Genomic DNA, 15,669 nt, shown 5'->3' with positions numbered 1-15,669 from the left:
CCTTTGAAAAAAATCAATGTAAATGTGAATGTAAGTTTACATTAGCCACATTTGCATGTAATGTGGAACCGCAGTTGAATGGGCCAGCAGTTCCATGGACATCAGATCCGCATGTGTGAAATTGGAATTCGGTGTGGTGATGAAACCCAAGGTTCAGAATTGGAACTTCAATCTGAACCCTTGGGTTGTAGTGAGTTTTGTTGCAGCAACCTGAGATTTTACACAGCGTGCATTATGTGCAAATGCAGAAGCGCAGGATGTGTTAACTCCAACCAGAGTTGAGGGAGGAAGAAGAGTTGAGGGAGAGCGGAGGAGGGGGTGTATCCATGTTATGTGCGAATGCAGCCAGACATTCATGCTGGAGGTAATTTCTGAGCTCTCAAAAATTGTAATAAGGGTCACTAAGGCAAGAAAATAGTCAAATATTTACAGATCCTCCAATATAAGAAAAAAGCAACTAAAGATATATTATTAGCATTGCTGAGCTTTGTTATTAAAGAACTATTGAAAGATGAAAGGTATATGGTGAAATTTCCCCTTTTCTCCCTCACTAATCTAAAAATACTATAATTCTCTTAACATTTTCCTTTTACAAACAGCTTTACATGATTTCAAGCAAGCACTATTTGTAATACTGATGGGGTTTTAATTAAAATGTAAGCAACACTGGGCTTTCAAAAAGAGGTTTATCACTCGCCTTCAAAGACTTTCTCTTGGTCATTTAAATAGTGTTTTATCTCTAGCCCAACTGGAAATTAACCTGACTGGGCCTTGGGTGCATGTGTGGGCATCTGGAGAGGAGAACTGACAGGCATAAAACAGATTAAGCACCCCTTTTCTTCCTGGCCAACCCCTCTGGAAGTGCCTCTTAGGCGCACATTCCTCATTACTTGCTCAAATCTTGTTGGCACCACACATCTGCAGAGATGACATATAATGTGTCCCTGGGAAGTCCAAGAGAACATAACTGATGACTCCTGTTGCAGAATTCCCCATGTTCAAGAACAGCTGCAAAAAGAACAGACACAGCAACTTTGCTATGTCCACTTTCGAAATTTTGACCTGGGAACAGCATATAAAAGCAACTCAGGACAAAACCTAGGGGCAGTGGGAACTGAACGCCAAGGAGATGTTTGTCCAACCCCCTGAGAAACAATGCACCTGGAACTCTCACAGGCCCAAGGGGGATATCAGTTTTGCTGATTTTACTGCTTTTTCCGCTCTTTCAGACAAAAGGCTCCCCGCCTCCTGCAGTATATTTAAGAAGACCTGACCCCAGGAAAATTCTACTTTTCAAGAGACATCTGCTTTTGTTTCTCCTGTTACTTCCACTTTTATAAGATAGGCATTTCCTTCTCCCAAGGCATTGCCTGCACTGAAACAATCTTTTCTGCCCCTAAATGCAATGATGGATGGAGGTATGCTTCCTTCTAGTTAAGAAGGAAGAACAAAAATAATCTGCTCTAGGAAACTGGAAAATGAGACAATGGCAAGCATAGGGTTTTTAGTATCATTATTGTTAATTATTATTATTAATTATTAGTTACTGCATCTAAACCCAGTATGGATCTGGGGCAAGGTACATGGTTATGTAAATTTATAAAATGTGCAAATTTAAATGAGTTCATTATCTAACAATGAGGCTGGACTACAAGACAAACAAACCCCATGTCTGATTGGCTACTCTAGTTGGGAGAATGAACTGAACAAGCCTACACTGAATCTCAAGGTCTGTCATGTGGATGAAAATGCACATGCAGTTTATATGGGAATCAAGGTTAACATAGCACATGCATGTTTTTTGTTCTCAATTATGCACACCCAATTATACAAAACCAGGAAGAATGGGCTCATAATATTTCCAGGCCCTTCAGTCTACTCTCTGCGGCCAGTGGATAACTTCAGTTTGTTTGTAAAGTGAGGTAGTAAATTATGATCTTTCTTTACCTTGTAGAGCTGTCAAAAGGAAAAGAGGTGGAATAAATAGGAATCACGGTCACAGCAGAAAAATAAATGCAAGCTATGATTCTCCTGTCGATTTGAGCAATGTCACCAAAATGCATAATTGTCTGGTTTAGTATATGAATTTATCTAGCTCGTAAAGCCCAGCTGCATTACAGCCAAACTTCATTTTCCTGAGAGTTCTTCTCCAGCAACTGGAGAAGAATAAAGCCAGCTGCTTTCTACATACAGGTGGATCTCGCTATACGCAGATCCAACACCCGTGGTTTCACATATCCGCAGTTGGGTGATTGACACCCGACCTTGGCATACACAGGGGAAAAGCATGAAAGGGGTTAATTCCAAGTATCTGCGGGTTGATCATTTCCTCTGAGAAAGGACCTCGGAGGTCATTTCTCCGAGATCCTCAGCGGTAATTCTGGCTGCCATTTTGTGGCTCATTTTGTTTTTTAAAATGTGTTTTTCTTCTGGAGGGTCTTTGTTGGATCCCTGGAAGACCAAGGAGCACATTAGGGCACTTTATTTCACCCTTTTAAAACCAATTTTTCAGACCACTGGGGGCCTAACTCCCACGTAGCAGCTTCTTCAAGGTTACAGGCAGGAGTCTGTCTCAGCCCTATCTGGAGATATCAGGGAGGGAACCCGGAACTTTCTGAATGCAAGCATGCAGATATCCTTCCCAGAGCAGCCCCATCCCCTACGGGGAATATCTTACAGTACTCGCATGTAGTCTCCCATTCAATGCAAACCAGGACAGACCTTGCTTAGCCAATGGGACAATTCAGGCTTGCTGCCACAAGACCAGCTCTCCTCCCACAAGACCAGCTCTCCTCCCACTCATGTTGCTTAGGCTGCCTCTTGCCTCCTCACGACAACCTCTCCCCCAATCCTCTTGCCCGAGCAGCAGATTATAGAACAGAAGAGTCCATTCGTGTTGCTTTGGCTCTCGGCTGCCTCTCCTGCCTCCACACACCCAACAACCCCACCCCACCCAATCCTCTTGCTTGACCAGCAGATAACAGAACAGAAGAGTCCACTGTCCAGGCTGAGTGCACTACAATTCAATTTCAGGAGATCACAAATTATGCACACACACATGATCCTGAACCAGTTGAGTCACATGCCTTGCCAGCTGATCAGAGGCAGTGTTGAATGGGAGGGCAGGGCACAGGAGGAGGGGTGGGGGAGAAAGAGTTTGATTGGTGGCTCTTGTGGGAAGGTCTCAGAAGGCAGAGGGAGGAAGAAGGGAGGTGGTGGCAGATGTGAAGCGAAAGGGAGGTGGAGAATGAGAGTGAGCTCCCAAAAATACAGGAAAAAGAGTGCCCCATATGGAAGAAGCTATTTTCGGATACAAGACAGGACATCCCAGCCAATACGGGACTGTTTGGAACCCTACCACCATGGCTTATGCAAGGGGGGCGGGAACAAACTACAATTCCCAGGAGCAACAGGGCACCATCCAAAGAGGGTCGTGAATCTTATTGTAAACTGACTCACATAGTGGTTGTCTTTCCAGCTCCATTGTGGCCCAGAAAAGCTGTGATCTGACCCTCATAGAAAGTAATACTCATTCCATCCACAGCTGGCTTGGAGCGACTGGGGAAAATCTTCACCAGATTCTGAATGCACACACCTGGGACTAGACCAGAAGGCTCGGCTTCAAAGAAGCGGTTTGCTTGAAACACAAAAGAAATTGAAAATGAAACAGTTATGAAGATGAGCTTTATAGCTGCAGCTCTCAGATGATATACAGTAATATGCTATGTGCTTGTGTTAGAAAAAGCAGCCCCATTACAAAGCACAATGGGCTGGCAGCCCCCCAAACACCATTTATATTTTCTAGGCCACACCATAGGAAGCAGGGATGAAGGAGAGATGAAGTCAAGTTAAGCCATGCACTGGACAAGGGACCATGCCTTCCACAGGACCCCAGGCTAGAGTGCCCCGAACATCCAGTGGCAGCAGTGGCACAAGTCCAAGAGACTCATGCTATTGCTTCCCTTGGAACCATACGCCATCTACAAATGGGAGCATCTCCTGGAAGCCCATGCACCTTTGCTCTTAGTCAAGAGACTCACATGGCAACTCTTCTTCTGCCTTTCCCATTGACCAAAGAGCTTTCTCCCAAAAGCCCTTGTGATGGGTGCAAGGAGAAGCTACTGCTACCTAAAAGTCCCCTCTATGTGCTGGTGGGGAAGGTGGGAGCAGCCACTGCCCATCACCCCCCACTAAGCTTGGGGGCCGTTGTGGTCCAACATGCCATGGGATGTCCCAGTGCAGATCTTTATCCCATTGCAGCCAACACAGGTTGTTTCTGCATCTGATTACACATTCAGAGCTGGTTTACCCATTACAGATGCAATGAGAATTACATCTCTTGACTGGTATCTCCATGCGGTGAGCTGTTCATATGCAGCAGCCAGGGCTGGCTCCATTATTAGATAAGGTGAGGCTATCTGCCTCAGATAGCAGATTTTGGGGTACAACAACAAATATTTATATACCGCTTTTCAACAAAAGCTTCCAAATCGGTTTACACAGAGAAATAATAAACAAATAAAATGCATCCCTGTCCCCAAAGGGCTCACAATCTATGAAGAAACGCAAGATAGACACCAGCAACGATCACCGGAAAGATACTGTGCTGGGGGTGGATAGGGCCAGTTACTCTCTCTCTCTGCTAAATAAAAGAGAACCACCACATTAAAATGGTGCCTCTTTGCACAGTTAGGAGGGTACAAGAAGACCACAAGAGTAACAAGCTGTAAAATATTTAACTTATATTTTTATCACTATATAAACTATATTTATACCACAAGCAGCCAAGGGGGGCAAAACATCTGTGGTGATGTGGGAAAACTACCACAATCACTACGGCTCAGTCTGCATGGTTACCAACTGCACATAAACAGCTCACCATCAAGAAGTCTCAGTCATTGCATCAAGCAGCTTAATAAGATCTCCTTGCTACAGCCCAGGCCCATAACATGTACATAGACCTTTAGAGAGTGCACCACCAGGTCTGTATCAAAAACATGGGATAAAATTTGGCATGAAAACAAGCCATCTGCCCAAATGTCGAGCTTCCCCCCCACTTTCAAAAAAGAAAAGAATGAAAACACTGCAGCTTATAACAACACAATTTTCTTTTTGTCGTAGTGGGAGAAAATCACCCCTGTGAAGCAGGACAGATCAAGGCCTAGGCTCTCCTTGTGACCCACAGACTGTGGAGAGGAGTGAGATCATAACACTGCCATTTTAAATGCCACCATAGGGATTGATTTATTTTACTTAATTCTGGGCTAAACAAAACCTTTGAAGTAAACGACCCACTTGGGAATTTATGAAGATGTAAATCTAAGGTACAGAGCTTATTAATTTATGTTTATACAAGTTACCTCAAGATGTGAAGGGGGAGAGTTTTCCATTCTGTCTTCCAAAAAATATAATAATTTTTCAGTATCTAGAAGAGCGGCTTTAGGGAACAGCCAGCTTAGTCTGGGCGTGACCCACTCCACTGATGGTCCTTTGGCTAGAAATGGCTGTGACTCTCCCACTCTAATAAATAAAAAAATCTTTGAAGTGAAGACCACAAGAGGACAATGGGCCACTGGACACTGCAGAGTTACTCATCTCACAGCAGTGCAGCTTGAAAGGTAAAGAAACAGCTCTAGTGACCGATGACCTTTCTTTGGGATTTTACATAATGAAGGTTAAATTACATCTGAGGCCAACAGCCCACAAGGTCCAGTCTCCTACTGTGTGTTCAAGCACAAACATGGGAGGGCACTCACCCAAGTTTCTGAGCAGAGTTCCTGTTACAAGCAAGCAGAACAATCTGGAAGGCCCTAAACCTAGCATTCACATTTGCCATAAACTCATTTTTTTAAAAAAAAATTTTTCATAAACTCCCGATTCAGAAATTATCTGTGCTTGATAGGACCTGGAGGTTGGCTCTGCTTAGGGAACTGCATCCTAGGCTACCTTGATTCCTCTGCCTTCTCTGTCTTTCAGTAGGGCCTAGATGTGGCTATGATCTTTTTACCCTGTGTAGCAGCAGTATAGTTTTGTAAGCCTACTGTTAGGCTAAGGAAAACCATGATGGTACTATTTTCTAAATCCTCATACAGGTGGACCTCGGTATCTGCAGGGGTTCCATTCTCCACTACTACTGTGGATAACGAAGCCACGGATACCAAGGTATTAAGTCATTGGGGATGGGGTGGGGTTAGGTTCTTGGAGGCTGGGAAACCACAGTAAAAATGGGCAAGAATGGGGGGGGGACAGTAAGTATAGTGCCCTACCATGCTCTGCGGGCCTCCAGCAGTCCAGCAATGCCCCCCAGAAGTCCAAATTGTTCTATTATTCCATGATTATTCGTGCAATTTTTTAAAAAACTAAATGGGCCACAAAATGGCTCCCTCCGAGGTCATTTTAGGCCACCCTCTCAACCCACAGATATGTGAATTTAACCCTTTTTGCCCTTTCCCTCCCATGTATGCTGAAGTTGGGTATCAATCTGACCATGGATAGGGAACCCGTGGATAAAAAGGTTGGCCTGTATGCCCAACCAAACCACCTGCTTTGCTGCCCACAGCAACTGGAGAATATTTTAGTCTCATATTAGGGAATAGAAGAATCTTACTATGGATGTGCAGAACATTTCAACGCTGAAAACTCGAAATGGGTCATTTCAAGTGTTTTGAGATCAAAACAGAACACCCTCTAAGGGCCTGTTTTGAGCTTGGAATGAAACAACCCTGTTTCAAATCGAAACGTTTCAACGTTTGAGCACCATTTTTGGAGGCCCGTTTTCCCCTTGCTGTTTGGTTTTCTGGCACTGGCTTCTGATTGGGTTGCAATCTCCTTGTTTCTTGGTTGGCTTGTTATCATACAAATCAAGTGTTGTCATGGGCAAGTGTGCCCCCATTAGCTGGGTGGAGGGAGGGAGGGGGGACACAAAATGAGGAAGTTTCAAAATGTACTAGCTGGGGTGGGCTCAGAGCATCTGTGCCTCCAGCCAGCCCACCCACTGCTGCTGTCCAGTCCTTCCCCCACACTGGCATGCCCGGCTTTCTGGCCAACTGGTCGCACCCCCCCCTTCTGCTCCCCTGTGCTTTCTGGAGGGCCGGTCAGCCCACTTTCTCTCCCCCACACCCTGCACTTCCTGGCTAGCAGACCAGCCCCAAAGGCGGCCCGCCAGCTCCTCTTGCCTCTTCCTCTCGGTGGCAGGGCCAGGCTGGCACGCTGCCACCTCCTGTTCCCAGTGGCTGGCTCACCGCGCCTCCTGTTCCTGGCGGCCAGCCCGCCACTGCCTCCTGCTCCCGGAGGCTGGCCTGGCTCACTGCGGCCTCCTGCTCCCGGCAGCCAGGCCGGGCCAGGCCAGCCTGCCACCACTGCCTCCTCTCTCGGCATCCGGGCCAGGCTGGCTTGCCGCCACCCCACCCCCCCGCAGTGTGTCTGGCCCAGGCCGACCCATCACCTCCTGTTCTCGGTGGCTGGCCCAGCCCGCTACTACCTCCTGTTCCCAGTGGCCAGCCTGGCCCGCCCCGCCGCTGCCTCCCCCATCGTCTCCCTGTCCCCGGTGGCTGGCCCGGCCCACCGCCACTGCCATTGTCTCCCCATTGCTATCTCCCAGGGAGGTGCTCTTGCGAGATCTGCCAGGCATGGGATTAGTGACGGGTACGCCTAGGATAAATAAATATATAGATAGATAGGACTAGGAGGTAGGGATGTGCACAAACAGGCAAGTTGTCATATTAGTAAACTTACCAGTGTAATGCATAAATGATAGTTCAAACTAGTTCTTCAGATATCTTTGCTGAAAAATAATGGATTTTAAATATTTTATATTTAATTATAAAATATTTATAAAATATTGAATTAATTTAATTATAAATTAATTAATTGAGTATTAAATTAATTGAATGTTTTTATAAACATTTTATAATTAAATATAAACATATTTTAAATCTATTATTTTTCAGCAAAATTATCTGAAGAACTAGTTTGAACTATAAATTTATGTAGTACCCTGGTAAGTGTACTAATATGACAACTACACAAGACTGCTGAGCTCAGTGATATATGCAGTTCTCCAGACCTCAGAGCTTTCCCCATTGCAAATACAGGAAAGAAAACAGAGGGGGGAAACACCACTCCAATGTCAGCTTTGCCTTATTGAGAACTTTTCAAAAGCACATCCCATTCATCTATCAGTTGAGCTGCCTAAAGGCCACAGGTTAGAAAGGGGAATGCCAGGTATTTATTATTCTAAGTGGGAAGCAGACCAGCTTCTCTAGCATTTTCAGTGCCTGCAAGAAACTGGAAGAGCACAGTAAGCCAAGATAACAAGGCGCTCGGTGACTGATAAAAGTGACCATTGCTTCTTGACAGGCTAGTTCTTTTCTTTGAAGGACAGTTCTGCTTGCCTTCACCACTGTGTGCACATCCTGACACTCTGAGTCAGGATAGGCCCACAACAACTCTGGGTTTACCTCAAGCCCCTCAAAGAGATGCGATTCCAGGTCCCTAGCTTGCTCGCAACACTGGAATTACCAACTTGTTGTTAAATGCAGAAACCAAAAAACTCTCCAAAAAAGGGAGAACCAGCGCTTTTAGGGTTTTTATTTTTTTAAAAGAGCCAAGACTTACTGCCATGCTGGACCACGCAAAAGGAGGGGGGGGGGTCACACAAAGGGGCAGGGCCAGACTGGGGGGCACTGAGAGGGCGGCGGAATGTATGTGGGGAGGGTGCCAAGTTTTGAGCAGAATAGGTAATTAAGGGTGGGAGTTGCGGCACGGGGCGCTGCATGGGTGAGGTGCACCGGGGATATGCCCTGTTGCCCTGTGGGCCAGTCCAAGCCTGCAAAGGGGTGGGGTACTGCAGGGCGGAGCCAAGCTCCCAAAGCGCCCGGCGTCTTGCTCGAGAACCGACTCCCCGCCCAAGATCACAGCAGCAGAGTAGGCGGCTATGCCCTTGTTCCCTGTAGGGGACAAAAGCAGAGCCCTCCCTGCTGCAGTGATCCTGGGTGGAGAGTCAGTTCCCGAGCAAGGCGCCAGGCACTTTCGGAGCTTGGAACTCCCCCTCTGCATTGCACAGATGTGGCCAGGCTCCAAAAACACCTGGCGCTGCGCTCGGGAACTGACTCCCCGCCTGGGATTGCAGCAAGATGGAGGGCTTGGCCTTCATTCCCTGCAGGGGAGGAAGGCAAAGCCCTCCCTCTCACTGCGATCCCTGGGTGGGGAGTGAGCTCCCAAGCATAGCCTCGTGTGTTTTAAGAGCTTGGGTCAAGCTCTGAGATCACCCGAGACCGCGCTCGGGAAATCACTCCCCGCATGGGATTCCGGTGGCGGCGGCTGCCACTGTGATCCCAGGCAGGAAAGGGTGCTGGTACTGCGTACACGAAAAGCACTGCTGGTATCTAAGCCGCAAGCAGGATATACAAAATGTGTAGGTGATGGGCAATGTGAGCTTGTCGAGAAAGAAGCATACAGCTGGACAGATAATGCCTTGCCTTCTGACTGAAGAGAATAAGTTATAGAGTTCTGTTAGTGGCAGGCTCATGGGTGCAGGTGGGAGCTACAGCTGCATCAAACCAATATTTCATAAACCAAAGTTCCCAACCTAAAGTCCCCAAATGTTACTTGATTACAGCTCTCATCTTCCCCGAAGTTTGAATGCTCTTCCATTTAAACAAAAAAACCCAAACCCAGAACTTGGGCATACAAACCCAGCATGTCAGGGATAACAAGATTTCTTTTTAAAATGCCAAGATTTGTGGGGTGGGTGAGTATTCAAACATGAGATCTGCCATCTGCAGCCTGAAGCAAGACATCTCAGAAAGAACGATTACTGTTTTCTGCTCACAAAATGATTTTTTGAAGTGTCATCCTGCAAGCACATACTCATGGAAGGGTTTCATTGGCATGGGTTACCAACTGGAAACGTAACAATGGCCAAACATTATATTGGGATGGCCCCTTTGGCAATCCATCTACACATCTGTCCCTTGCTACACCTGCCCATAGTTATTCATACAAGACAAATGGATGAAGAAGCACAGTACAGTTCAAATGTAGAACACAAAGAGTCGCGATTACTCCGCTTCTCTCTCTCCTTACTAGGAATGTCATCTTTGTCTTTTGCCTCTGTCTCAGGCTTCCCCTGCTTGTTGCACTCTTTTTTTCTTTTGTGTTTACATTTGTTTTCTTTACCATCCTTCTTCCTCTGGCTGTCAATCTTGTCTTCTCCCTTGTCAGGCTCGCCAGCCATGCTTTTTTTCATCTCTTCTTCTTCAGCCTTTTTGTCGACACTGCCTTCCTTCTCTGAACCTCTGTCTAGGTTAATTAAAAGGCAAGTTACTTCAAAGGCAACGATCACCAACTGTCATGATAATCATAACTGTTATAAAAGGAAGAACTTGGTCACTCATCACAGCACCTTAAAGACTAACTTATATTTTATGAGTTTATGTAGACCATGGTCTGCTCTGCCAGATACTGAAACTGACTGAACAACACGAAGCACTTGTCTGAATTTTTAAAGGAATCACCAATGTGAAGTCTTTACCTAAAAGACTACTTAGTGACACAGTCACCTTCAAATGGACAAAGGTGAAATATTCCGTCTCTTCCTTTTAGTTAAAGAGTTCTAATCTTGAACAAGGGTTCTAGAAAAAAGACAAGGAGAAAAGCATTCTTGTAAGCAAATATGCACCTGCCTTCTGCCTAACTAGGATAAATATATTTCCCCTCTAGATAACCGAGGCCACTAACTTCTGTGAGCCTCTGCTTGTCTATAAGTCACTCTTTATAATTATGTTGTGCCAAGGAACTTTATGTATGTATGTATGTATGTATGTATGTATGCATAGAAAGGATTTTCTTCTCTTGGAAAAATAAACACACATTTGGGATAATACCAGGTTTTAATTTAACTCGCAGCTTTTCACAGGAGACAATGGGGTGGGGGTGCGACCAGAAAGCATACACCTAACATCTGAAGGATTCTTTTGGTTGCACATGCCTTTGAAATCAGAGAGCCATTATGTAAACTACAACATGCCTGGCACCTTGGAGGGTCAAACAAAATTTACAACCTTCTCAACTGCTCTTCCAGAACACTAAGATTTTTAAAGAAAGCCAAAAGGAAGTTTTGTTCCTAAATCCAATAACGCATGGGTGACAATACTGAAATATGTGGGGTATTCTAACTACAAAATTGTTTCTTGTTAACTGTGTATTGAATTTATGGTGTACTGACTGCCTCAGTGATCAGGGTGTGTTTTGCATTCCTGTAATCTAAAGTTCTCAATTGGCTAGCTATTACCACAAGTGACAAGATGAAGTAGTCTCTTGACTTGTGTCACAATGAACCACTGCAATTATGGCACTTTTTCTCTATTCATAGTTCACTATCAGTTTGATTGCCGGCACCTCTGTCTGTTAAAGAAATATAATCCTTGCTTGGATCTCTTTCACATTCCTCAGTATCTTCGCTGCGGTAGGGGGAAGTAAGTATGAAGGCTTGGCCTCAAGCAGTGAGCACTGTGGCAGCTGCTACCTCTTGGGGTATCTTTGATTGTCTGTTGGATAGGGAGCTCCTGGACTCAAGTTGGGTGTCTTTTCCTACTGCCTTATAGACCAGTGGTAGTAAATTTCCTGTTACATTCACTCATCTGTTGGCCATAGTGGGAAGGGGCACCTGGCCTGGTGTAGATTTAACCAGCTTTCACAGGCAGTTAGCATAGACATTGAAAAACCAGACAGACCAGGAGAATACTGGCCAGATAGCAATCTAAGCACCCAGAATTGTCCTTAGAACTGCAATTTTGTACTGGACCAATTCTGTATTAAAAGAACAAAAGCTTGCAACTTTTCAAACCAAGTATTTGCATTGTTGCCAGAGATATGGGATGGAAATTTTTCCAGGGGGGGAAATCCATACTTTATTTTTCCATGGAAATTTTTCCATTTCTAAAATTTCTACTTGGCTACTTCAAAAACTTTAGCTATACAGTGAGGGGAAATTATTATGTTGGAGATTTTTGGTTTTGGTTTTACTATACTCAAATAAAATGCCAAATCAGACTACAATAAATTTAGGGCATCGGGATAATTTGTATACCATTTAAAAAAGAAAAATGAATGCAATTTTTATACAAATGGGGGCAAAATTTGCATTTTCCAGTTCAAAATTTTCCAGAACACCCACATCTCTTGTTGCTATTGCTTTTACTCTGTACATGAAGAAGTTCTGGGATTCAAAGGTTGCAATATTTCTAAGCAATTAGCCAGTCCAGTAAAAGGCATCCTGCCATCTATTCTATGCTTCAGATTCATTAGTGCTTTGCCAAGCTTTGCCCAGGTCTTCCTCAATGGTGTGCAGCCTTGCAAGGCCTCTCTGATGGATGGCATGCTGGAAGCCAGAAAACAAAAAAGATGTCAATAGTAATAACCAGATGCATCTTCCATCATTCTGAATTCCTCTCACAGTACGTTCAGTGGGAAAGCTGTACTTTCAGCTGAGAATGCAAGAAAGTGTAAATCCTTTTCAAAGGGAACAATGTTGCTGCCTCTTTCGCTCTGACCCTAACATATGTAAAGACTGGGATGGTGCTGGTGGGAGAGATTTCAGAGTGTTTGTAGACGGGATTAGCCCCCTGCTGGCCTAGAAGTACCTTCATCTGCTGAGAATCAGATGCAAACAGCCTGTCATAGCTGATGAAGTATTATAGTGGTGATGAGCAGAATAGCTATGCAAAGAACAGATTTTCCTTCTCCTTTCTCTGTGGTATAGCAACTGCTTGTTACTGTGGTTTTGTGGATTGTGAATAAACAGACCCCCAAAGAGTAGTTTGCTTATATTATGCATCTTTTCCAGACATTGGAACTACCCAATTGGTTTTATGTCTTTGATGCTACAATGGAGCTGGCTGACTAGAGGTTTAGTTTTAAAATGAGTTTTTAACTTTAGCATCCATTATATGCAGACACACCAAGCCAGCTCACACAGTCCAAAGCCCTCTTCATATGCCTGTACACAGGGACCCTATTCTTTATGGAAGATATCAAGTGTGACTTGAGGTATATTTCGGATACATCAGTAGCTTGATTGGGTGCTGCCTTAGTGGCAGGAATCACTGCCAGGAAGCTATGGCAGAAACTTAGATAGCATCAGGTCATACACTACCTAGAGATTTCGATATTAGGCGGTATATAAATTCAATAAATAAACAAACAAATAATATTAAAACCTTTGTGCAATTATAGCATGGGTGCTTGAGGATGTCTTAGAAGGGCTTTGGAATATGTAGACTGGTGCACAGCCAGTCTTATTAAAAACTCATGAAATTAAAAAGATGCCTAGCTGAGAGTCCATGGAGAGTGTGGCCTGCTTCAAGGAATATGGTGCCCTACACAGAAGCCATTTCCATACATGAAAAAAGATGAACACTGCACATGGATGGTCACATACCAGTTTAGATAGCATATACCCACACTATTTATTTATTATTATTATATTATTATTATTATTATTATTATTATTATTATTATTATTATTATTATTATTATTAATTCAATTTCTATACCACCCTTCCAAAAATGACTCAGGGTGGCTTAATAACTGATGTTTGGCTATGGCTTCACTGCAATCACATAGACCTAGGTGACAATCTGTAATCAGTTTTTATGCTTTTTTGCTGTAGGAATTGCATCACTTTTGAATTAACTTTCAGTGCAGCTGCCTCTGTGCTGTGTTCAACACTATACTACAACAATATTTATACAGTCATCCCTCGCCAACCACGGGTTTCCCAGTTGTGGTTTGAGTATCCGCAACTGGCAGGTCTCACCAACTGCGACCCTTTTTTTTTTTTGAGAGGAGAGCTGGTCTTGTGGTAGCAAGCATGACTTGTCCCCATAGCTAAGCAGGGTCCACCCTGGTTGCATCTGAATGGGAGACTTGATGTGTGAGCACTGGAAGAGATTCCCCTCAGGGGATGGGGATGGAGACACTCTAGGAAGAGCAGAAGGTTTCAATTTCCCTCCCTGGCTTCTCCAAGATAGGGCTGAGAGAGATTCCTGCCTGCAACCTTGGAGAAGCCGCTGCCAGTGTGTGTGAAGACAATACTGAGCTAGATAGACCAATGGTCTGACTCAGTATATGGCAGCTTTCTATGTTCCTAAGTATCCTAAGGTGTATGTATATGTTCCTAAGTTCCTAAGGTTTGGTGAGATTTTTTGGTAATTTGGGGGTTTTTTTATTTGGGGGGGCAGGGGTGATTTCTGGGGGTTCCCCTTCACTCCTCTTACTGACTCATGGTGATTTGGGGGTTTGGAGGAACTTTTAAATTTTTTTACTGTATTTTGCGGTCCTTTCGCAACCACGATTATCCTAAGCCCATTTACCATTAATGTCAATGGCTCCACAACCGCGAATTTGCCAGCCACGAGGTTTTCCCGGAATGGAATCCTCATGGTTGGCAAGGGATGACTGTATGCCAGGGGAGTATCGAGGGTAGGGCAGGCAGGGCACGTGCCCCGGGCGCCACTTGAAGGGGGGCGCCATTTTGTAAAATTTTTAAAAAGTGGATGCTGAAAACAAAATGGCCACCGTGCATGCTCAAATGGCCTCTGTGAGGCCCTAGGTCATGCCAGGCCTTGCAGAGGCCATTTGAGCATGCGCAGTGGCCATTTTGTTTTCAGCAGCCATTTTTTAAAAAAAAGATTATTTTAAAAAATGAATACCGCACATGCTCAAATGGTCCCTGTGAGGCCCTAGAGGCCAGCGGGGGGAGGGGAGACCTTTGCAGACACCCCCCCCCACACACACAGCCTTTAGGAAGCCCCCCAAAGGGGCTACAGGTAAAACATTTTTTAAAAATATATATATAATATAAGACACTGTACACATATTCAGATTGGCACTATGTACAGAGAATCAGGGCTTGTGAATACTGAGCTGAAGCTTATGAGCTAGGATTGTATTCATTTGCTCTTACTTTGCTTCTTGTGATAAGTGAGTTAAATGTGATGTCTTGCTAATATGGCTATTAATGGTGAGTTTGTCTTTGAATCAGTGTGAAACCCTTAATATTAAGGCCCACTGGGAGTTTCTTGCTCTCTTTCTCTCATTTTAACTGTCTTTCTGAAAGACTAGAATATATTCCAAGCAGTGACAGTTTACTCTGCATATCCTTTAATTATTTTCAGAGTATCTGGAAAAAGTCAAATTCTCCATTTATTTTTAAAACTTATGTAATGATGATGCTACAATTCATAGTAGAGAATTAGACAGGCACTTCTGTTTAGTTTTCCAAGTACACCTCCACATAGTATTTGGGTATTTCATGAGCCCCAGCATACTGAAATTTGTAGTTTTCCAGCATTTTTTAGTTTGGCTAAGTCCACTGCTAAATGGTTTTTGAAATATTAATAGATTAATGAGCCTGACTTGTATTTTTCATTTGATATTATGGTAAAGTTATCTGAAAGATGAGTGTCAGATGTTTGGACAGGGAGCGCAATTTCAGTGTTTGCCCTAGGCGCTATTTTCCCTAGATACGCCTCTGCTGTATACCGCTCTTCAACAAAAGCACTCAAAGTAGTTTGCATGGGAAAATAAATAATAAACATGACACGTGTGCACCAGTTTTTTCACAACCAATATGCAAGGCTACATATATAGCAAATGGGTAGAAG

At 44.2% G+C, this 15,669-nt stretch overlaps 1 protein-coding gene across 2 annotated transcripts in view; it reads right to left on the bottom strand.

The window, feature by feature from the left end:
• Positions 1–15,669, bottom strand: part of ABCA4 (ATP binding cassette subfamily A member 4) — a 185,013-nt gene that overhangs the window by 72,799 nt on the left and 96,545 nt on the right. For both annotated transcript variants that reach the window (XM_053248322.1, XM_053248323.1), the window contains exons 19-20: positions 10,087–10,302; positions 3,460–3,637 (exon numbers count right to left, since the gene is read on the bottom strand). In XM_053248322.1, the coding sequence (XP_053104297.1) occupies positions 3,460–3,637; positions 10,087–10,302 (394 nt within the window). The remainder of the gene's footprint in view (positions 1–3,459; positions 3,638–10,086; positions 10,303–15,669) is intronic.

Source organism: Hemicordylus capensis, chromosome 4 (assembly GCF_027244095.1).
Source record: "Hemicordylus capensis ecotype Gifberg chromosome 4, rHemCap1.1.pri, whole genome shotgun sequence".
Lineage (NCBI taxonomy): Eukaryota > Metazoa > Chordata > Lepidosauria > Squamata > Cordylidae > Hemicordylus > Hemicordylus capensis.
Note: the sequence above shows the minus strand (reverse complement) of the source record. Positions and strands in the feature narration are given on the sequence as shown.